Source organism: Leucoraja erinacea, chromosome 8, assembly GCF_028641065.1.
Source record: "Leucoraja erinacea ecotype New England chromosome 8, Leri_hhj_1, whole genome shotgun sequence".
Lineage (NCBI taxonomy): Eukaryota > Metazoa > Chordata > Chondrichthyes > Rajiformes > Rajidae > Leucoraja > Leucoraja erinaceus.
In genome coordinates, this window is record NC_073384.1 from 56,659,765 (window position 1) to 56,682,819 (window position 23,055).

The 23,055-nt window shown below is 39.6% G+C and overlaps 2 protein-coding genes across 4 annotated transcripts in view; one reads left to right on the top strand and one right to left on the bottom strand.

Annotated features, from left to right (window-relative positions):
* The window catches only part of LOC129699727 (tyrosine-protein phosphatase non-receptor type 14-like), a 183,488-nt gene extending 175,599 nt beyond the window's left edge, over positions 1-7,889 (top strand). For both annotated transcript variants that reach the window (XM_055639749.1, XM_055639751.1), the window contains 3 exons: positions 408-642; positions 1,312-1,475; positions 3,860-7,889. In XM_055639749.1, coding sequence (XP_055495724.1) covers positions 408-642; positions 1,312-1,475; positions 3,860-3,988 — 528 coding nt within the window. In that variant the 3' untranslated portion in view covers positions 3,989-7,889. The remainder of the gene's footprint in view (positions 1-407; positions 643-1,311; positions 1,476-3,859) is intronic.
* Positions 7,890-9,302: 1,413 nt separating this feature from the next.
* The window catches only part of LOC129699728 (N-lysine methyltransferase SMYD2-like), a 42,657-nt gene continuing 28,904 nt past the window's right edge, over positions 9,303-23,055 (bottom strand). Inside the window, exons 7-12 of one of the 2 annotated variants that reach the window (XM_055639753.1) lie at positions 21,596-21,698; positions 20,614-20,724; positions 18,132-18,252; positions 15,465-15,639; positions 12,234-12,342; positions 9,303-9,571 (exon numbers count right to left, since the gene is read on the bottom strand). In XM_055639753.1, the coding sequence (XP_055495728.1) occupies positions 9,491-9,571; positions 12,234-12,342; positions 15,465-15,639; positions 18,132-18,252; positions 20,614-20,724; positions 21,596-21,698 (700 nt within the window). In that variant the 3' untranslated portion in view covers positions 9,303-9,490. Of the gene's footprint in view, positions 9,572-12,233; positions 12,346-15,464; positions 15,640-18,131; positions 18,253-20,613; positions 20,725-21,595; positions 21,699-23,055 lie in introns of both variants that reach the window. The other variant, XM_055639752.1, reaches the window with a different exon arrangement.

A 23,055-nucleotide genomic window follows, 5' to 3' on the forward strand; every position in this document is an offset into this window, starting at 1 on the left:
GCCTCAGGGATATGCATTGTAATTGGGAGGTGACCTATTAGTTAAACCCAAGAGACACAAAAAGCTGCAGTAAAACACTAGAGTAACTCAGCGGGTCAGGCAGCATCTCTGGAGAGAAGGAATGGGTGACGTTTCGGGCCGTGACCCTTCTTCAGACTGGTTAGGGATAAGGGAAACGAGAGATATAGACGATCATGTGGGTAGATATAGGACAAATGAATAAAAGATAAGCAAAAAAAATGATAAAGGAAACAGGCCGTTGTTAGTTGTTTGTAGGGTGAAAACAAGAAGCTAGTGTGACATGAGTGGTGGAGGGACTTATTCTTGGTATAACTCAAGACAAAGGTACTGCAAAGAGATATATGTTTTAAATTTCCTAAACTTATGAGACATCATTTGTCGTGCAGGAGGGAGGAAAACCAAAGACCCATCGATACTGGCCCAAACTGGGCTCCAAGCACAGCTCAGCAACGTACGGGAAATTCAAGGTGACAACCAAATTCCGCACAGATTCTGGTTGCTATGCAACTACGGGTTTAAAGGTCAAGCACCTGTTGTCCGGGCAGGAGAGGACCGTGTGGCATCTGCAGTACACAGACTGGCCAGACCACGGCTGTCCAGAAGACGTTCAGGGTTTTCTGTGTAAGTATGCATACCAATGGAATTAAATGCTAATCTTATCATTTGCTGTTCATTGCTAATTCAATGGGAAGAAACGTATTATTAAGCAAACATACGGTTTGTCGGAGGGCAGCGGTGGGTGTCCAGATGTGGTCACAAAGAAAATGCACAACTGCTGGTCTGGCCCACAATACAGTTTGTTCCCAATATTTATTACTAGCTGAATTGTCCTGTCCACATTTTGTGAATGAAATCTTGGTGGACTGGGCTACATCTACAACTCTCTGCTGGCTTGGGAAGAACTATTCTCAAACCAAGCTGAGATACAACCTGATATTATGCTCTCTATGGTGCATCTGCAGAAGTTTGTAAGTCATAGAAATAACGTGTTATGCAAGTATTTGAAGAAGGATTCCCATATGGGCATTGAATGTTGAACTCGAGACTGTCGAAACACCCACCTATATGTGCTACCGTTAAAGACATCTCCATCTCTATTGTTGCCTGCCCCATCTCATCTGCACCCCACACCCTCACCCAGGCCAGGGCTGATTAGCTCCAAAATGTGACTATTCCAACAAGGTACGATGGGTGCTATGTGCTGGTAAATCAGTAAGGAAATTATCAAAATGTACTCTGTGTGTTAGGACTTAGTTTTGTTGCTGACTACATTTTCCTTTAATTTCTCAGCTTATCTAGAAGAAATTCAGTCAGTTCGTCGGCACACCAATAGCATGCTCGACTCTACCAAAAGCTGCAACCCACCAATAGTCGTGCATTGCAGTGCAGGAGCTGGAAGGACAGGGGTGGTGATACTAACGGAAGTCATGGTCGGTTGCTTGGAGCATAATGAGGTGAGTTCTTGGCATGTAATCCAATTATAAATACTAAGAACTAAGGATCCAGTGGTCTGGTATCTTTTTGTGGTTTAATGGTTTTTATTCATTCATGGGATGTGGATATTGCCAGCACGTATTGTGTAAACCTTAGGCAATTAATAGACAATAGGGGCATTCGACCCTTCGAGCCACCACCAGCTATTCAATGTGATCATGGCTATTCATCCACAATCCTGCCTTCTTCCCATATCTCCTGACTCCACGATCATCAAGAGCCCTATCTAGCTATCTCTTGAAAATTTCCAGAGAACCGGCCTCCACCGCCCTCTGAGACAGAGAATTCCACAGACACAACTCTCTGGGTTAAAAATGTTTTTCCTCATCTCCATTCTAAACAGCTTACCCCTTATTCTTAAAGAGTTCATTGCATTTGTGGATCTGGAATTAATATAATATATGAGATAAGTATAGAATCGATAATTTTTTTCACTTAAAACACTAAGTAAATTCAGTTCTGTTTAACTGATTTATATTAATTAGCACATTAATATTAACAATTGATCATCACGTGCTGGGATTTGCAGCAAGACCTAAGAGTACATTTGGCAAAACCCGTTAAAAATGGACAGCAAATTGGTGCAGGAATCCAGAACTTGGTAGCGGTCACAAGGAGAAAGGCTGGCAGTTCAGAAATGCTGGCAGCTTTTTTGGCAAGTTCTGTCCTGTCCCGATAATTGACATTTTTTTCAAGTTGCTATTCTAGGGAGTGAATTGATCACTCTTGTCTTTGATTTATTAACAAAGTGGTGGTATAATCGTGTTGCATTTGTGTTAAGATCATTATGTTGGGATCATGTTTTTAAATTTTTTTGAACTGTTTGGATAAATGATCCTTGCAGGTTTCTATTCTTGGACTGCACAATGAATAGAAATTTGCAACAATCATTTATACAAAGGACATTTTATTTCTGATGGTTAACTACTTCTGTGTTGGCTTATTTGGTCACTGTCAGCATACAAATGTTTAGAGTTTCAGGCATTTGTATTTCATTGCATATTTTGCTAATATCTGGAACATATATAATATATGTGTATATACACATCTATATATACATATACACACACACAACTAGCTTATCTATTCATTTTATTACCACGATATTGGATTATTTGTCATTTTGCAGTTCTGTCTGCAATGCGTTATTTCGGACAAACCCGGAGATGCTGAAAGATGTAAAGATAAAATGCAGTGTAAAATGGGAAATTTAGTTTTAGTCTATTAAATGGGAGATGCAGGTTATTTTGCTGCAATGACTCTCCACCAGAACAAGGTAAAATGTCAAATACCATGTTATGGGGGACGTACTTTTGTCTGCTAATATCCTGTAGATACAGTGTTCAGGGAATGGTGCTGAGAATTCCTTCCCAGCACCTCAGAACAATAGCCCACAATCTCTGTAGGAGGGATGTTTTTGCACCTACCTAAAACTAGGCAAAGCAACGACCCAAAGTAAGGATTGAGGGGAGAAGCCTTATTATCAGGGTTTGATCTTGTCTAGCTTCCTGAAGGGTATACCGTCCATCTGTTTAGTTCCTTTGCAATTGGATGGGTTGCAGATTGCTTGGGCATAAGTTTTCTTCGTGTGCATGAAGACTATGTTAGTAATGTTTTGTACTCTCTTCAATCGTATAATGCTAGCCATTATCAACTTCTCCATTGGAGCACTTCAGATTATATCCCAAAAGTGACATTATTTACTACCATATTTCAAAGTGTTCATTTCAACTTAAATTACTTCTTTACTTTGAAACATTTGGCCCCAGTCGAAGCCATCATTTTGGATGTAAGATGAGAAACACCTAATGTCAAACGTTAGCTAAAAATAGTGAGAACAGGCCATTAAGAGGCCACGCACTTAAAGCCATACTACATTTTGGTTTGGAAGCCCCGGCATTCCCTCCCTCTCTCTCTCTCTCCTCTCCACAACCCAAGTCGTACTGTCTTCTCATTTTCACCCTACAAACAGCTAACAATGGCTGTTTCTTTTATCATCATTACTTTTTTTGCATATCTTTCATTCATTGTCTTTTTATCTCTCCACATCACCTTCTATATCTTGTTTCCCTTATCCCTCACCAGTCTGAAGTTTCTCAACCCGAAACATCACCCATTCCTTTTCTCCAGAGATTCTGCCTTACCTGCTGAGTTACTCCAGCTTTTTGTGTCTATTTACATTTTGGTTTATTTATTTAAAATGTCTCATGTTCGTAAACCTCGTTATATTTAGCACTATTAAAGTGTTTAAACTTGTAGTTGTCTATTAGTATCTGAATTATCTCATTAATCAAATGTTTGCCACTTTGCGCATTAAAACACCTTCTCTGCAATTCCATTTTAGAAGCTGGAAGTGCCTGTTATGTTGGGATTTCTCCGTCAACAGCGGATGTTGATGGTACAGACTATAGCCCAATACAGGTTTGTCTACCAAGTCCTCATACAGTTCCTGAAGAACTCTCGGCTAATTTAGCTGCAAATTCATACTTTGCATTTGAACCACCTTAACATTTAGCAGTGGAAATGGAGCGAGCTCTTTCTTAAAATTAATCAGGTCAGCGTGGCAAGTCTGTTGTCCTTGGGTACTTTGACTTCTGTAAACCATACTTTGGATCTGTTGCAATTCTTACTAGCTTCAAATAAGATTGAGGCAGCTATTGAAACCTGCCTTAAATCTTGAATTATTGAATAAGCTAACAGGAAAGAGAATTTTCAGTGGACCGTGCAGGGAAAATGTCAAGCTTCTTTAGTAGTTACTGCACTGGAATAATAATTTCCAGTAAAAAAAAACAGAGCACTGTCCACCACCGTCCAGTGGTTTTATTGTCATATGTTCCAAAATGGAACAATGCAATTCTTACTTGCAGAAGAAGGGTCTCGACCCGAAACGTTATCCATTCCTTCTCTCCAGAGATGCTGCCTGTCCTGCTGAGTTACTCCAGCATTTTGTGTCTACCTTCGATTTAAACCAGCATCTGCAGTTTTTCCCTTACCCTTTCCTCCACAGCCCTGTATACAGAGGAGGTAACATCTGTTTTAAAAGCCATTTTGCTTGTGTGTTGCTAGTGGTTTTCATGCCCTCTATCTTAGAAATAGAATTTGCAAATTGAAGTAAACACACCATAAAATCAATCTCCAACCAATACAGAGCCCTGCACGCAGTCCTTAATGAGCTGGGTCATCCAGCACTGAAAGCCTCCACAGAATTATGTCCTAGTATAGTTTGCCTTTGACCTTAACACATTTTGGAAACTGCCATTAATAGCAAAACATTGCCACATTTATCATCAGAAACTCCAAATACTATCCAGGGTTTAGTCTGGTGAGATTTAATTTCAATTTTTATAAGTGTAGTTAACAGCAGGCGATTCTAGATGTGACCATTTTTTTGGCAGGATATTGTTAACGGCTTTGACGGATCTATGTGTCCAAAATAATGCTGTTCTGGGAAAATTAAACATACACTCTTACTCTAATTTTAAACTTCTGTCAAGTACTGTTCAGACGTGCTTGTTTTGATGGCTGACCTGCTGTGCCTTTGCAAGCTCTTTCCACTGACTAATATGATTGACTGATCTTAATCTGTATATTTATATAATTTAATAGATTGGGATAAAACCCAATCTGAATTTTTAATATGCTAATATCTGTACTGTCACAGTATTTTTGGTTTGTTCGTTATTGGTCGAGTCTCAATTCTGGAGGTCACATGCTGTTTAACGGTGATCCATATAGATTGTCAAAAGTTTGCCATAAGCAGAATCGCTGCAATGCATCTTGCATTGTTTGGAAATGCTGAATGTTTGTTTAAAAAAAAAACCGATGAGCAATGTTTGGTTTTGATTTTAAGATCTGTTACAATCAGTGATCAAGCAGCAGCAGATTTATTTTACAGTTAAAATACATTTAAATGTACAGATGTTATTCCTCCATGAAGCTCACTGGGACTAGTTCTAGGAACTATATAATTTATATATATATATGCATTTATCACTCTAGGTTTGAGGTGCAACCAGAATCCTTTCCCATTGCACAAATAGTTGGCTTGGATTTCAACAGGCCAATCACTTTCTAGGCTATTTGAATGCAATTGGAAAGTTTGGACTGCATGGTTATCTGGGTACCATTGCCAAAAATTAGAATCTTCATCCCAAAAGTAAACTCTGGAAATGTTACATTAGTTTCATTTGAAAAACTGTAATATAGCCTTAACATTTTCAATCATTCAATAATAGAATTGCAAGGCACAAAGACAATGTTGCCCCACTGGTGCAAGAATAAAATGGTTCCCATCTGTGGGAAAGTAAGGATGAACTACTTACAGAAACTTCCCTCATTGTAACTATATATGTGTTGTTTTATCATCATGCAACACCCCAAAAAATGGCACAAATATGTGCTGGACATAGTCCAGAAAGTCAATTTTTAAGTTTTTCAATTTCACTTCACAATTCCATATATATCACTTAATTCTGGCCAGTTTTTAATTTACCTCCCAACCAAAATGTAAAATGCATCTTGTTTGTACAAGAATAGCCAGATCCTCCTGACCTCGTTTCACTTCCCTCTACTCCTCCCCCCAGACTCCAATGATATGGTTTCAGCAGTAGTAAGGGAACGGCCACAGTGAGTCATCTCCCCACCTGTAAAAACTAACAGCTGGCAGAGACATTTAAACAAAATTTAAAATGGGTAACATAAATACCAATTTTAAAAGATTAGCAAAAGCAACTTACCTTTCACTGCCTTTTGGTCCATGGCTACACAGTTCCCATTGAAAACACTGAAGTCTTGGATCCTGTGCCTGGTCTAACCCAGTGCAGAATTCAAGAGACAATCACCACCTGTCAGCAAGTCAAGGCTTGCACATTTGACACACCATGCACCAAAGTCTCAGGCTTACTGCCGAATGCTAGTCATTTCGATTGGAACTAGCAAGATCCAGGCCAACATTTTTGATGCATCTGACAAGAAAATACCAAGCTTGGACAATTATATCCTTGGCTTTTAATACTGGAAAAGTGGTTTCTTTGGACAGAAAAGTACAGTGTTATTCTTAGCTACTGACACCCCAATATTAGTTTTTAATATGTTCAATCAGTAGTGATATTATTTGTTCTTCATGCCAATGTACATGACTTGCAGATCTTTGCTCCACAGGCTTTAACCAGATTGTTTACCCATTCAATCTATGACATGCAACTATTTTTTAAAGCATGTTTCCATGGATTGGTACTTGCAGCTGTTCAAAACCATTTGGAACATGCAGCATCTTTAATATTTAAAAAAAAAAGCTCATTATAAATATAGAAAATAGATGCAGGAGGAGGCCATTCGGCCCTTCGAGCCAGCACCGCCATTCATTGTGATCATGGCTGATCATCCCCAATCAATAACCCGTGCCTGCCTTCTCCCCATATCCCTTGACTCCCCTAGCCCCTAGAGCTCTATCTACCTCTCTCTTAAATCCATCCAGTGATTTGGCCTCCACTGCCTTCTGTGGCAGGGAATTCCACAAATTCACAACTCTCTAAAGACATCTAAATGACATCTCTTATAAAGACATCCCTCCAATCTCAGTTGATACAAGATCTTCTGCGATTACCAATTTATTGAATGCATTATGACATGCCCTGGTCAGTGCACCACGATTGCAACACGGGGCAAAAGATTCATATTCCAGCAATAGAGCTGATAATTTTTATATTGTATAATTTATTGCCACTCCTCTATTGTCATAGTACTTAAATATTCAGAAAGCTGCAGAAGTAGAAACAGTGAAACAGCAGTAAACGTGCCCGTTTTTTCAGTGGCACATGTTCCACCTACGAAACAAGTTGAAGCATATGGAGCAAAACTTCACAGCTGGAGAGTAGTACAATGGACAGGCTTTAGTTTTGGAAAACATAAGTGTACAAAGTGTTTCTTATACTAATTTCATGAAAAGGGTTTGGCCCTTTAAATGCAACTTTAAGAAATGTAAGTGTATAGACTCATGTCCACAATGACATTCAACAATGGTCTTAATACATTAAGTGAAAGAGTCTTATGTTATGGTTATCCTTTCTTCCTCTCAAACTAACAGTGCATGCTTTTTAACATCAGGTTTATGTATATTCAGTGTATAAGTTTTATTATTTCTCTGGTGCAAAACTGTGATACAACATGACAGTATTTTACATTGACTATTGTTTCCTCTGTTTGGATACGGAACCATTCAGCATTGCTTCATGAGACAAATAAGAGCAAATTTTTCTGACATGTAAATAATTTTGTATATGCTTTGTGACTTTCCTTATTCATGAATGTACCAAACATTTTGTAAAAGATAATTCTCTATCATTCATATACACAATAAAGCATTTTTGCAAGAATCTCACTGTTGATATCCTTTTTATCGCAATGTGGAAACAATATAACTGCCATAATTTCTCAAATGTGTTGACAGCACCCATATCATCCCTACATTGCATTTTAATATACCACCATATTTTCTTCTATAAAAAGATGACTGAATACAGATTTGGCTTTTTGTGTGTGGTTTTACAGGTGCAATATCCACATAATTTTGATCTTCTGCCCATTGACCCATGCATAAATTCATTGAGGTACAGGTAGCAATGAAAATCTTGTTTACAGCAGTACCACAGGCACAGACTCGGACAACACGCAAAAACAATTTATCCAAGACAGCAAAAAGTAAAAGACTTGGCAAAAGTGACCCCAAAGGTTGCAGACATATAATTTTGAACACATTGCACCTCTCAGTTGAACAACGGAGAGTATACTCTATGGTGTTTTAACAGAATGTAAATTGAACCCATTTTCTCCTTACTAGTCATGGAGTCATTGGCACATCCATTCTCAAGTTCATCTCCGACACTCGTTCCCTGTTTGTTGTCTCCACTATTTCATCATTGACCAAGATATGGGTTGTTCCCTCGTTTTTTTGCTGATTTCTTGTTCTCTGGTGCTCCTAGTCATGTTGGTGATCCTGATTCTTGTTGGACCTTTGCTCGATCCATGGCAACTCGAGACACATTTCACCTTACTGAGCGTGCAACTTTGGCAATGTGTTGCCTCTTTGCAACCTCACTGATGCATTCCTCCTTAGTGCTGACCTTGCCATCCTGATGAGATTTTTACATAGCCCCAAAGAATATTTGTTCCATTGCAGGTGTATGTTGGAGCGATCTAGTGAAGGTTCGGCTTTCTCGCACATTCATCAAGGTAGCCCGAAGAAAAGATCCCGTGAGCCACAAAGCTGCAGGTCATGCATCTATGCTCCTCCAAATCACAGTGGAGCAAGTAGGTCCTTAATGATTACATTCTTAAAACTACAACACAAATTACATAGCATAAAATCTTAAAATTAATCAATACAGGTAGTTTTGCTTTAACATGATAACTATCCTAAGAAAGCTTGCATTATAGAAAAACTGCATTATGAAAACAATGTGTTCAATGGGGAAAAAAAAAGTTTCTGGACAGAGGTGAGAAGAAATTTATTTGTGAACATTTGGAATTTTCTACTCAGATGGCCGTGGATGAACACACTCACCAAGTATGGTCAAGACAGAGATTGATTTATTTTTAGATATCACAAGGGATATGGTCTGAGAGTAAGAAAGTGATACACAGGTAAAAGATTAGATATCCTGCTGAATGACAGAGCAGTCAAATGGCCATGTCTTAAGTTCTTATACATAGAGACTCGCACATATTGAAAAGCTTGCAACAAGTCAAATGTTCAGAGAACATACCGCACAAACAAAATCAAAAATCTGAGGTGATGCAATTTTATATTTATTGTCATACTCAGTTAAATATTAGAAACAAAAATAAAAACAGCATTCCTTTAACATTCATGCTGTTATTTTTCAGACCCTTTGTTACAAACGAATACACATTATTCTGTTACAGGGGAATAGTCTCGCATTTCATTTGAGGAATAGTGATGGTCAAGGAAAAACATTCATTTCTCCTCCAATTCCTTTTTAATTTCAAAAATATATGGATGATCCTTCCCATGCACCACTTCCATGATAGCCAAAGCCTGTGAAAGAAAATGCCCAATTTCAGTCAATATCCCTCAAGAAACATCCGAAAAAGTGCACACGTTTTAAAACTGAATTGCAAATGTTCTACTTTGTTACATCACATTGCATTAATAAGTAATTCCAGTTGCAGCACACATAAAATTCTTAAGTTTAGTGACGTTGGCAACTTTATGTAAGGAGAGGGGAGAGGTCAGAGTCGGCATGACCAAGAATAACCAGGGCAGCAGTTCCAGACATTCACCGCAAAGAACTGGTAGGATCCAAGTAGGGATCCGAATGGAGGAGCAGAAGATTTATTGAGTCAACAATCTCAGCAAAGGGCGGCACGGTGGCGCTGCGATAGAATTGATGCCTTACAGCGCCAGTGACCCGGGTTCGATTCTGACCACGTGTGCAGTTTATTTTCCCTCCAGGGATAAAGTTCTATCGTCTGTATGGAGTTTGGCCATTCTCCCTGTATCCTGCGTGGGTGCTCCAGTTTCCTCCCACACTCCAAAGATGTACAGGTTTGTAGGCTAATTGGCTTTAGTAAAATTGTAAATTGTCCCTAGTGTGCGTAAGATAGAGTGTGTGTGTGGCTGGTCAGTGTCGGCCAAAGGGCCTGTTTCCAGGCTGTATCTCTAAACTAAACCACAGTACAGGTTCGTCTCTTTCACCAAAGAAAAGAACATGTGAACCGGTACCAAGGTGAAACATGCATATGGAGTTTGCATGGAATGCATTCTACTAAGTTGAATGCATATTTTTAATATATTGCCGCAGTGATTTGCAAGCAAGAAAAACAACAGTTAAAAGGTTAACCTATTACATTTCCACAATCTAATTGTTATATAAACTTAAACTACATCATTTTTCATATACTAACCAAAACTAGCTACATTGGAATAGCAAAATAGGTCAATTGAATGCATGGGTGTAGGGATGGTGCAGGAAGATGGGCTTTAGGTTTATGGGTGACCAGGACTCTTTCTGGAGAAGATGGAGCCTGAACAAGCAGGATGTGGCCAACAATGCAGTGGAGAGGTTTGCTGGTGCTACTGGGGAAGGTTTAGGAGAAGGGGGCTCCACATAGATGTCCACTTGGAAAGGTACAAACACCTGAAGCCGAAAATGTCACTAAATCCAAGAGGCAGAGCAGCTGGGGGAAAAAAAAGCTACATGTCATTTATTTTAGGGCAGGGGGTCTAACAAGCATTTTACATGGACATTTACTAACTTGTGGGACTATAATATTGTTGCAATCACTGAGACATGTTGAAAGATTGGCAAGACTGATAATTATGTATCCCTACCTCACACGAGCAAGGGGTTGTAAAATAAGTGACATTGCACTGTTAGTCAAGAAATGCATTACTTCAGTGTTGAGGAATAGACCAAGAATAAATAACTCAAAATTGGGTTGTGTGGGGGGGGGGGGGCGCAGAAGAACGGATTTCTTTACAATAATACAGAACCTGCAAAGTGTAGAATGGCAGCATCTACTTGCAGACAAGTCTACATTTGTACAGTGAGATACAATCAGAGAAAAAACAGCGAAAGTTCAGACCAACATGTTCCTGCCAGGGTAAAGAGGGATATGAAGCGTTGACTAAAAAAAAGCACATATGGCAGGTTCAGACGACCAAACACAGCGAAGGCGCAAGAATAAACAAAATTAGGAAGGAACTGAAAAAGGAAAATACGAAGGCAAAGGAAAGGTCACAGAATAATGCAGAAGACAATATGAAGGCATTTTGTAAACATATTAAGGGCAAAAAAAGAGAAAGGCCTATTAGGGACAACAGATGCAATTTGTGTGTGTAGCCGGAAAATATCAGAAATGGAGACTTTTCAATCAGTATTCACAAAGGAAATGTATTGTAGTTGGGGAACTCAAAGATGAAATTCTAGTTCAAGTCTCCACAAATAATGAGCAGGCACAATTACAGAAATTCAGAAAAAGATCCACTTTTAAACTATTTGAAATGTATTAAAAAGGTGGTAGAGAAAGCTTATAGCTTTAACAAATTGCAGCATGCTGCACAACTGAACAGCTTGTTTCTTCCACTAAGCAATTTAAAACTGAGCAGAGGGAGAGACTGGTCTATTGCTTCTTGCTAGAACACTGGGTAAGGCTCTCATGAACCATTTTTCAATATTTCTTATTAATCTAACAAATCCATGCAAGACTGCAAGAAATTGCAGAGCATTGTGGATGCAGTCCAGACTATCGTGCAAACCAACCTCCCTTCCATTGATTCCATCTATTTTCATGCTGCTTCAGCAAGGCTACCACATAATCAAGGATAAGACAAGAGGTACAGAAGTATGAAAAAACATACTTCTAGATTCAGGGACATTTTCTAGCCAGCTGTTATCAGGCAACTGAACCATCCTATCACCAACTAGAGAGTGTCCCTGACCTACCATCTACCTCATTGTAGTCCCTCGGACTATCTTTAATCAGACTATACTTTGCACCTAACGTTTTTCGTTTTATCCTGCATCTGTAATCATGTATGGTCTTTCCACTGACTGGATAGCATGCAACAAAAAAATGCTTTTCGCTGCACCTCAGTACACATGACAATAAATTAAAATTTTAAACAACTGAAATAATCACATTAGTTATAAACTCTCTGGATAACAAAAAAGAGACCAAGATACGTTATTTCTTACCTTCCTCAATGCCTTTGCTCCAGCAGAATGATGTTCTAGACCCATATACAATCGACCCAGTTTCAGCCACATGGAAGCAACGTTCAGAGAATATGGAGGATAGTGTTTACTGCTTTAAAAGTAAAAATAAAGGTGCCTTTAACTTTAATTTTCTCTTGCCCACTTTTAAATCTCATTTTCTTTTCTACATGCAACATCCATAGTTAGAAAGTATGCATGCTATCAAACAATAATATAACCATGCACACCAAAATCAAATTTAAGGAGACACTAATTACACTGGAGTGCCATGCGGTTTGCAATGTGACTGTATCTCACTCACACATCACTAGAGTCCCTATTATCATAACAGCAAAATAAATGACTGGAAGAAAACAAGGGTGGCACAGTGGCACGGCGGTAGAGTTGCTGCCTTGCCGCGCCGGAGACCCGGGTTCGATCCCGACTACGGGTGCTGTCTGTACGGAGTTTGTACATTCTCCCCGTGACCTGCGTGGATTTTCTCCAAGATCTTTGGTTTCCTCCCACACTCCAAAGACGTACATGTCTGTAGGTTAATTGGCTTGGTAAATGTAAAAATTGTCCTTAGGGATCGCTGGTCAGCGTGGACCTAGTGGGCCGAAGGGCCTGTTTCCGTGCTGTATCTCTAAATTAAATTAAACTAAGGCATTAAATTATAGAAAAAAAGAACTGCAGATGTTGTTTTATACCAAAGATAGACACAAAATGCCGGAGTAATTCAGCGGATCAGGCAGCATCTCTGGAGAAGCAATCAGTGATGTTTCGGGTCGGGACTCTTCTTCAGATTGAAGGTGGGAGGTGGGTGAAGAGTTGGATGAACACAAAATGTCTAATAGTCCCTCAAACAGACAGGCATTACACCACCCACAGAATGAGGACATTTCTCAACCCTTCTCAACCCAACCCTTTACCCTGAAGCTATGATGCTCATTTCTAGATTTTTCAACAGAAGAAATAATTAAAGTGCCTACTCTGTCAAAATCTTATTGAATAATATTATAGATGTTTCCCACCTCTCAATCTTATAAACACCTGCATGTTTAGGCTAAATCTGATCCACTTACAGCAACGCCATTAACCCCAAGAGTTAATTTAGTGTTGGTTGCACTGCCTCCAAGGCAGGTGAAGCACCACACAGCTCTCATGTTCCAACCTGTCTAAAGCCTTGTAGAACTGCATCAAGGATGTTCACATATGTAATGTTCTTTGTAATAAGTCAACATGCCACATTCTTAGCACTTGCTGCACCAAATGATATGCGGCTCTTTTTCTAAAAAAAAAGTATCCAGACTTTCACTATAATGACATTTACTGATTTCTCATCATCCACTTCCTCAAATTACATTGTCACCATCTTGCCCGCTCTAAACTCCTTTCCTTCTACCTCGGATGATGCATTTGCCACATAGTTCTGGATCAGCAGCTGTTTTATGCCTACAGGTCACTCTCGAATATTTATACAATTGCTTTAAAAGCTGAAAGATATAAATTACTGCTGTCAAGATTTATCAAACCAATTGTTTTTTTTAAAGCAATTAGGTAGACAGAAGATCAAAAACATTCATGCTTTTATCCCTCAAAATCAAATTTAGTCTTTCATCTGCCAACTCAAAGCTTGAATATAAAGTCTGACCTTTGAAGTTGAGGAATTTTAATCTCTAGGTGCTACACCAGTTTCAGGAGAGCTAACCTAATGACATCCTCTAGTGAGGATCCTCACTCTTCAACACGTTGCCAGAAAGTCATGGGCACATATCAGTTACCCAAACCGTCCTTTTAAATGGGAATGTAATCAGGATTTCTGACAATAGTTCTGGCAAATCAAAGTTCCTGCCACTGGCAGCCTTGCATCTCATCAGTTTCCATCGATGATGTGATTTCAGTGTACATTGCACCAAGCTCTACAGAAGGGCTGAGTTGTAAAGGGATCAGCTAGGTCCAGGGCTAGAAGCATTGGGAGATGCGAGGGGAATTTGGCATGGACTGCTAATTACTTCAGATAGTAAGTAGAGATTAAAAAAAACATGTGCACATGGAGGACACAGCGCCTATTGACCTACAGTAACTTACAGAGCCATCTTCCCAATTCTGGCATGGAACCAGTTTGAGGAGATACCTTCAAGTTGCACAGAAGCTGCTGAAGACTACAGGACACTTGTATTGACGTTGTGTGCAGATGTATTGCATTACAGCTCTACCTCTTCAACATTGTTTCTGATAGCACATGGCAGAGATACCCAGAACAAAACCCATTCATAACCCATGAATCAACAAGCCAATTTTGAGTCGGGCAACAATCCCCAAAGGAAACTGATCCTCTAGCATGCAACAATATGGCAATTAATGATCTACACAGTTCTCAATATTGAAGTATTTTTCTTGAAGGAAATGTTTAATTCGTAATCAACTCAAGCTGTTTATGATTTCAGTCCCTGTTGAAGAATGTCACTTCAGTGTAAATGACCCTTAAAATTAATTCCATGTTCAGCCCATAATTTGTATTTCATTTTCATGATTTGTGCACCATGCATTAATGGTGACTGATACAACACGCAGCCAACTACAATCCTGCCCAGGGGAGCCATGGGGAAACAAAATAGAGAATGGAAATAAGCAAACAATCTTGTCACCAATGTCAGCATTGGAAAATCGCCCCAAGGTTGATGCAAAAACAACCACCTTGGCACCCCATGACACAGATGGGCTACAGCTTGGTCACTAAACATTAGGTCTTTCTGCTTGGTTTAGCACAAGCTCTCTTCCCATACCTATCTCATAAATCTCTTTGTGCATTCTAAATAATTATTTTACATTCCTCTGTGCAGGATTCATCCTTATCTAAAATCATTCGTATTTATTGGCAAGCTTCAACATTCAAAACTAACAGGCACCAGGTAGGCCATTGTTTACAACCTCCTTTGGCAGTGAATTTAGGCCCCCCCCCCCTCACTAGAAAGCGACTCACTGAACATTTGAAAATTAAGAATTACCTGTAGCAACAAAACAAACCAACACACAAGAATTAGTTGAAACCCTGATCACAATTTTAATGACAATGAAATGTGAAAGCTAGGCTAACTAAATGGTGTACAGTGATGAAGTATGGTTACTTATTTATTTTAGACAAAAGCAGCCATACAGCAAAAATATTTTCAAATAGAATTACTGCATTATAATTGTGTAGAAAATAAAATGAGACTTTATATTTACCTGTAAGGTTTGATTATTTTTTGCCCGTAGCGGAGTGCTCCATCCCAGTCCTGCATATACAAACACACTCCCATGGCTTGGTACATCATGTGCAGCATGTAAACGTTGTTATCCTCAAAAACGGATCCCATCTTATCCAGACTTAACTCGCAGATCTCCAGCAATTCACTAGGGGGTGCCAGGTGGTTAAGAATTGTAATGCAAAAACAGCTGTCGAACCTGGACTGATTGCATGGAAAAATATACAGAAAGATTCTTCTTTTGTGTTCCTTCATGGCTACACCTTTGCACAAATTGTCTTCTATTGTGCTTGGAGTCACAAGGGAAAATAAAATGATATAACGAGCCGAAACATCACAAAAAAATGGACAAAATAAAATCGTAGAACTCAGAAGGGCCATCGCAATCTCCAGGTTTGCTTTTTTCCCCCTTTGCTAGTTTGAATATTTATCCAAATTGTCCTCAAGTATTACCGTGCTCACTACTTTAGGACACAACGCATTGCACACTATAAACCTTTAAAACTTCCCTACTCCTTCTGAGAACTTTAAATCGCTGTCATTTCTTCAGATTCCTCAGATTTGGAAAGCTTAGACTGGGGAAAAACTTCTCAAACAAACCCACCTCACCCCTTCCCTTCCCTTCCCACTTCCATGGCAATATGAGATGCAGGATTGGTTAAATTATTGGTCTAATAATGTGGAGACCAGGACAGATGATCCAGAAACACGACGCTCAAATCCCACCACAGCAGCTGGGCTATTGAAATTGTTAATCAAATAAATTCTGTAATAAAATGCTTGCATGAATAATGCTAATGTATAACCCTTCAGTTGGATGTAACCCATCTGGTTTATTAATGATCATTAGGAAAATAAATCTGCCATTCTAGTCTAGCCAATATGCAACTCCAGTACACCAGCATGCTGAGGCTATGCTAGGGGCTGGTCAGACCGCATTTGGAGTTTTGTGAGCAATTCTGGGACCCATATGTGAGGAAGGATGTGCTGGCTCAGGAGAGGGTCTGAATGAATGAATGGGTTTAATACATGATGAATGTTTGATGGGATTGCGCCTCTACTTGCTGGAGTTTAGAAGGATGGGAGAACCTCATTGAAACTTGCCAAATTATGAAAGGCCTGGATAGAGTGGATGTGGAGAGGATGTTTCCATTAGTGGGAGAGTCTACGACCGGAGACTCATGGCATCAGAATAAAAGGACGTTCCTTTAGGAGTAATTTCTTTCGGCAGAGGCTTGTGAATCTGTAGAATTCATTGCCACAGAAGGCTGTGGAGGCCAGGTCAATGGATATTTTTAAGGCAGAGATAGATAGATTCTTGATGAGTATAGGTGTTGAGAGTTATGGGGAGAAGACAGGAAAATTAGGTTAAGAGAGAAAGAAACATTAGCCACAACATGACTTGATGGGCCAAATAGCCTAATTCTGCTCCTATCATATGAATTTATGAGCATGGGGTGGAACTTTTTTAAACAGCAGGTCATTAATGCCATAAGTTTTGAATCAATTGTATAATTTTAAATTACTTGTATCAGGCACACAAATCTGCACAGTCAACATAGAATAGTACAGCACAGGAGCAAGCTCTTCAGCCTGCAATGTCGGTGCCACGACCAACTCTATCTGCCTGCATATAATCTGTACCCTTCCATTCTCTGCATATCCACGTGACCATCCAAAAACCTCTTAAATGCACCAACCGCATCTGCCTCCACCACCACCACCCCTGCAGCATGTTCCAAGCCCTCACCTTCATTTGTGCAAACACTTGCCCTGCATATCTTTAAACTTTGTCCCTCTCAACCTAAAGCAATGCCCTCTGGCATTTGATTTTTCCACCCTGGGAAATAGGTTCTGACTGTCTACCTTATCTATATGCCTCTCAACTTTATTATGCTTCAATCAGGTCTCTCCTCAACCTCTGGCTTGGTAGACACAAGACTGGCTCACGTGATCCATGCTCCACTTTACAAATCTCTAAACTCTATCGGCTTTAAAAAAAACCACAACCAACAGTTTCAATTAATGAATTGAATATGTATTAACATTTGTTTCTCCATATCCTTTAGTGTCTTTCTCTGCAGTTTATACTGGTAGTTACATTTACCCATTCCAAATTGTTTACAAGTTCACATCCCCTTAGTTTGCCCACATCTCTCACTGGTTTTTATTCCTGTTGACCAGCCCTCATCTCCCTCTATCCACATCCCATCCACCCTATACTATTATTTATAAATTTAAATATCATTTTTATATTTAGATGGCCAACTTGTTGTTACTAAATATACAAGGCATGGAGCATGGGGTGGCAAAGTGGAGCAGGTAGTTGAGATACTGCTTCACAATACCAGGGAACCAGGTTCAATCCCAACCTGTGACGCTGTGTGAAGTTTGCATCTTTTTCATCTGACCAGGCAAGTTTCCTTTGAGTGCTCCAGTCTGTTCCCATGTCCCGAAGACATGTGAGTCGGAGGTTAATTGGCCATTCTAAATTATTTCTAGTGTTACTAGGTCTCTTTCTTGCCGACTCCATGGAACATCTAGACCATACAAATCTATATGAACACCAAGCATGAAGACAGCAAGAAACTAGAATTCAACGTTCAACAAATGACAACCCATGACCATTCTACTGGATAAAGGATATTTTTGTAGTGCTTGGCTCTCCTGAACTCTTCAATTATATTCCTTGCATATTTGATCATATCCTTGACAGCCTCCGGCTTTGGTGGCTCATTGTATTTTGTCACTTCCAGCTTCTCTTTATCCTGCAGTAAGAGCATAAAAACAATCAAAACGTTGCAGTAAATGCATGATACAAGGCTACACTTTTCTTAAGGCATTCTTTCAATTCATTTGGCTAAGCATTCTCTTCTAGGGTTGCTCAGAAGCCTCGTTCATTCACAAGACTTGATGGAAAGCACATGAAAAAAGTGCAATTTGCAACTTTGCTATATTTTCATTCCAATTCTGCCATCTCAAGGGTGTTACCGTGGAGGTGCGAAGGCGGCTTTGTTCTGGAAGTGGCATCACGGGTAGATAGGGTGGTAAAGGCGGCTTTTGGTACATTGGCCATCAGCCATCGGGGTACTGAGTATAGAAGTTGGGACGTTATCTTACAGTTGTACAAGATGTTGATGAGGCTGTGTTTGGAGTATTGTGTTAGCTTTGCTCACCCTGCTATAGAAAGGATCTCATTAAGCTGGTAAGAGTGTAAAGAAGATTTACGAGGATGTTGCCAGGACTCAAGGGCTGAAGCTGTAGGGAACGTTTGGACAGGCTATGACTTTATTCCTTGGAGCGCAGGATACTGAGGGGTGATCATCATAGAAGTGTCAAAACGTTTGCATAAATGCATGATACACAGGAATAAATTCATTTGGCTAAGCATTCTCTTCTAGGGTTGCTCAGAATCGTTCATTCACAGAGACTTGATGGAAAGCACATGAAAAAAGTGCAATTTGCAACTTTTCCTGGGATCTGCCAAGGGTAATCAAGAAGGCGGCTTTTTACAGAGGTCCATATTTCAGAAAGAGGGCGGCTTTGTTTTCAGGAAGGGGCCAATGGGTGGTAAAGGCCGAGCTGCAACTTTTTCCACTCAGAGGGAGGTGGAGGCTGTGTTTTAGAGTATTGTGTTAGCTTTGCTCAACGAAGAGCTGCCAGAGACAGGCTATGCAGTTTCTTGAGCGCAGGATACTGAGGGGTGATCACAACAAAATCATTTAGGTGAAGACACTTGGACAGGTACAAGGCCAATGGAATCACAACCCGAACCTTTCCACTCAGAGGGAGGTGGGTATATGGAACGAGCTGCCAGAGAATGCAGTTGAGACTGGTAACAACAAGATTTAGAAGACACTTGGACAGGTACAAGGCCAGGAAAGATTTAGAGAGATATGTGAGCAAAACACAGGCAGATCGGACTAGACGAGGCATGGAAGTTGGGGAAAAAGTGCTGTTTCTGTGCAGTATGTCCCCAGGTTCAACAACTTGGGCCATAAATGGTCAAACAGATCACCAGAGAGTGACATCAACAATTCAGTTTTGTTCTTAATTTGGTTTTAACTGAAGATGAAGTAAAATCTATAAAAATGCAACCCAGCAGCATCAAAAAGTGTCAGTTTTATAAAGATGGTAGACAAAAAAAATGCTGGAGAAAATCAGCGGGTGCAGCAGTATCTATGGAGCGAAGGAAATGGGCAACGTTTCAGGCCGAAACCCTTCTTCAGACTGAAAAAAAAAGTTTTATAAAGATCTTCACTCTAATTGACCTCCTCCAACATTCAGCTTTGCAAAAGGACAGAAACACGGTCAAGCTATTTTAGACACAAGTCCTTCCCACCATTCAGAGAGATATCTATTCTCTAAGTTTCTATATTTCAATGGCCCATCTCAGCACTACTAATATATTTGATTCATGAAAATCTGTCACTCAGATTTAGAATGATAATAGCCATTGCACAAGAACTCCAAAATTAGGTATTAGTAAGTAAGTGTTATTTATAAGCACATTTTAAGTCAACTCGCATTGACACCAAAGTGCTTTACATAAAATAGATAATAAGTTTCCATACAAACCATAGAAAAAGGTTAAAAAAAAAAAAACTTTTATTAATTAAGTATTTCCAAAGTTTTCTATTATTATTCAGCCCTAAATCATACCAATTTTAAAGGGGGGGTTGTGCAATGTAGGGGAAATTTATCTGCATTTTCACTGACTTACCACCATGGAAAAACACACCATTTTAAATAGTGGTTATAGAGCACTTGTATTGACGATTAGCATTAGAAAAATATCAACGGCATAAAGTCACAAAAAGTAATTTCCATTACGTGATATTGTAGTTTTAAGTTTTAAAACAAATTGGTATTTGCAAAACTTTTGAAAAAGAATACTGCATGCAGAAACATAGGAAAAACAAATCTGGAATGTTTAGTATCTTGTGCTCAGGCAACCTCTAACCCAGAACAATCCATTTCTATGGATCACATCTGAACTTTGCTCCAGTGGAGACTGCCTCATCCTCTGAACTGTTGTGAAGAATGTAAGATGGAACCCAGAGTAAAGGCTGGACTGTGGCCAAGTAAATTACAGCAAGAGAAACAGCATGAAGTTCAAAAAACATTACCTTAGCTTTTGTTGCACATTCTCTACAATCGCAAGTAAAGAAATAAGAATCCCTCAATCGGTCTTGCCTGTCTTCGGTTGGATACAGCAGATCAATGTAACTGGTGAAAATCTACAACATTGTTAGACAGAAAAAAAAGTGAGATTTCCATTTCATACCCGTCATGAAATAAAAATTGAATTTGGATTCTGTTGGCCTGCAGATGATAAGCCGTTGCAATTATTAAATGTAATATTTAAACAATAAGTACAGTATTACAGAAGGGTTGGAATTTTCCATGATACAAACCCTCTCCCATAATGAAACCCATGTTATAAGTGGAGGTGCTTTTCTTATGGATATGTCTCAACAGTAATGCCCCATGAATATGCAGTCTATGGGCATGATCATTTGGATTGTATTGGAGGCAAAAGACTAGAATCAAATATTACTTTGGTTGATAGGGTATCATTGAACAAGTATCAATAGAAAACATTGTCTTTGTCAGTTTCCAAACCAAATCTCTACCTGGCCTCCCAGTGTGATCATTATTCTTTGTAAACGAATTCATGGTGTGTGTGTGTGTGTGTGTGTGTGTGTGTGTGGGGGGGGAGAGAATTAGGGGACATTGCACTAAGCTCAACCATTAAACTCAGACTCTTCCTATCCGATTGAAGAGTTCAATCACCTTTATAAAAATAATGTCCATTACACACTGTATCTTTGATAATGCAGATTTTCAACATTCATAACACCATAAATGTGTGCCTTAACAATTACATTGCAAGGTATATTAGTCCTCAGTAGCAGTTTATCTGCATTACCCATGCTAATTTGTTGCAAACCTCCCTCTGAAGCAGAGAGGGTACAGTAACAAAGTTTCAGTATGTATATATTCTTAATTTTCAATACACATACATTTAGCAAAAGAGTACATCATTATTTTTTTTAAATGTTGTTTTTATTGAAAATAAAAACAGGTTTGGCCATCCTGCTTTCCAACCTCTTCACCAGGGTCTATCCGCTTCACGGCTCTGACCTCCGCAACTGTCCCCTTGTAGGTTACAATCACATTTGGGCAGCAACTGTGATTCATCAAGGCAACACTGGATTAAAGAACAATAACAAAAGCCACATTAAGGTTTGAAGCATTTCAAAATACGCAGTTCAGTTTTAAAAATCTGTGCAACCTAACTGCAAATAGCATTCTGTTCAGGTGAAAATAAACATAATGGTTAATAAATGGAACAAGAAAAGACCTGCAAATATATGTTAGAAAATAGAAACTTTGGTTTATTTGTATGCTCACTCTTTACCAACCAAAAGGTGGCGAATGTTAGGGCAAATGGACACACACGGCTGTTTTGAGAGACACCAAAGTGTTCATCTCCCACGTGTAGTCTTTTAATCTAGGTTGTCCATTAAAGCATCCAAATGATAAAATACACAATGCTATATTGCTTGTATCCAGCAAAGAATGTCCCATCAAGGACAAGATGCATCTCAGTCACTCCCTCATCGCCCATCAGGCAAGAGGTATAGAAGTGTGAAAATGCACACCTCCAGATTCAGGGACAGTTTCTTCCCAGCTGTTATCAGGTAATTGAACCATCCTACTAACAACTAGAGGGTAGTTGAGCTGCTATCTACCTATTTGGGGTCTTTGATTAGAACAGATTGGTGGGTGCATGGATCAAGCTGCCAAAGGAAGTTGATGCAGGGACTATACCAACATTTAAGAAACAGTTAGACAGGTACATGGATAGGACAGGTTTGGAGGGATATATGGACTAAATGCTGGCAGGTGGGACTAGTGTAGCTAGGACATGTTGGTCGGTGTGGGCAAGTTAGGCCAAAGGGCCTGTTTCCACTGTGTCATTCTATGACTCCATGACTTTATCTTGCACTAAATGTTATTCACATTATTCCCTTTATCATGTATCGGTACACTGTGGATGGCTCGGTGGTAACCATGTATTGTCTTTCCGCTGCCTGGTTAGCTCGCAACAAAAGCTTTTCACTGCACCTTGGTTCATGCGACAATAAACCAAACTAAATTGATGAAAAAGCAAGTCATCCACTGCTACTAAGCAGAGCCTTTTGAGCCTGTCCCACTTAGGCGGCGGAGAGAAGGAGTGGAGACAACTTTTAAGAAGCCAGAGATACACGGCTGTGAAGCTCGGCGGACATTAACATTACTGGTCGGTTATCCTTGGTTCTGAAAACTACTGTTTATGTTTTTTTCCCCAATGAGCCAACAAAATTCACAGCACCGGCTACAAGAACCTACGACAATCTATGACCTTCTGGCGACCCACTACCACTGCACCTACGGCATGAGAATTCTCGCTACTCTCCATGTTGAAAAATTAGCGGCAACTAGAATGAAGCCGCGACTAGTTCCGAGAATGCGGGAAATACTCACGACCATGAAGGTGACTCCCCGGCAACCACCAACAAACA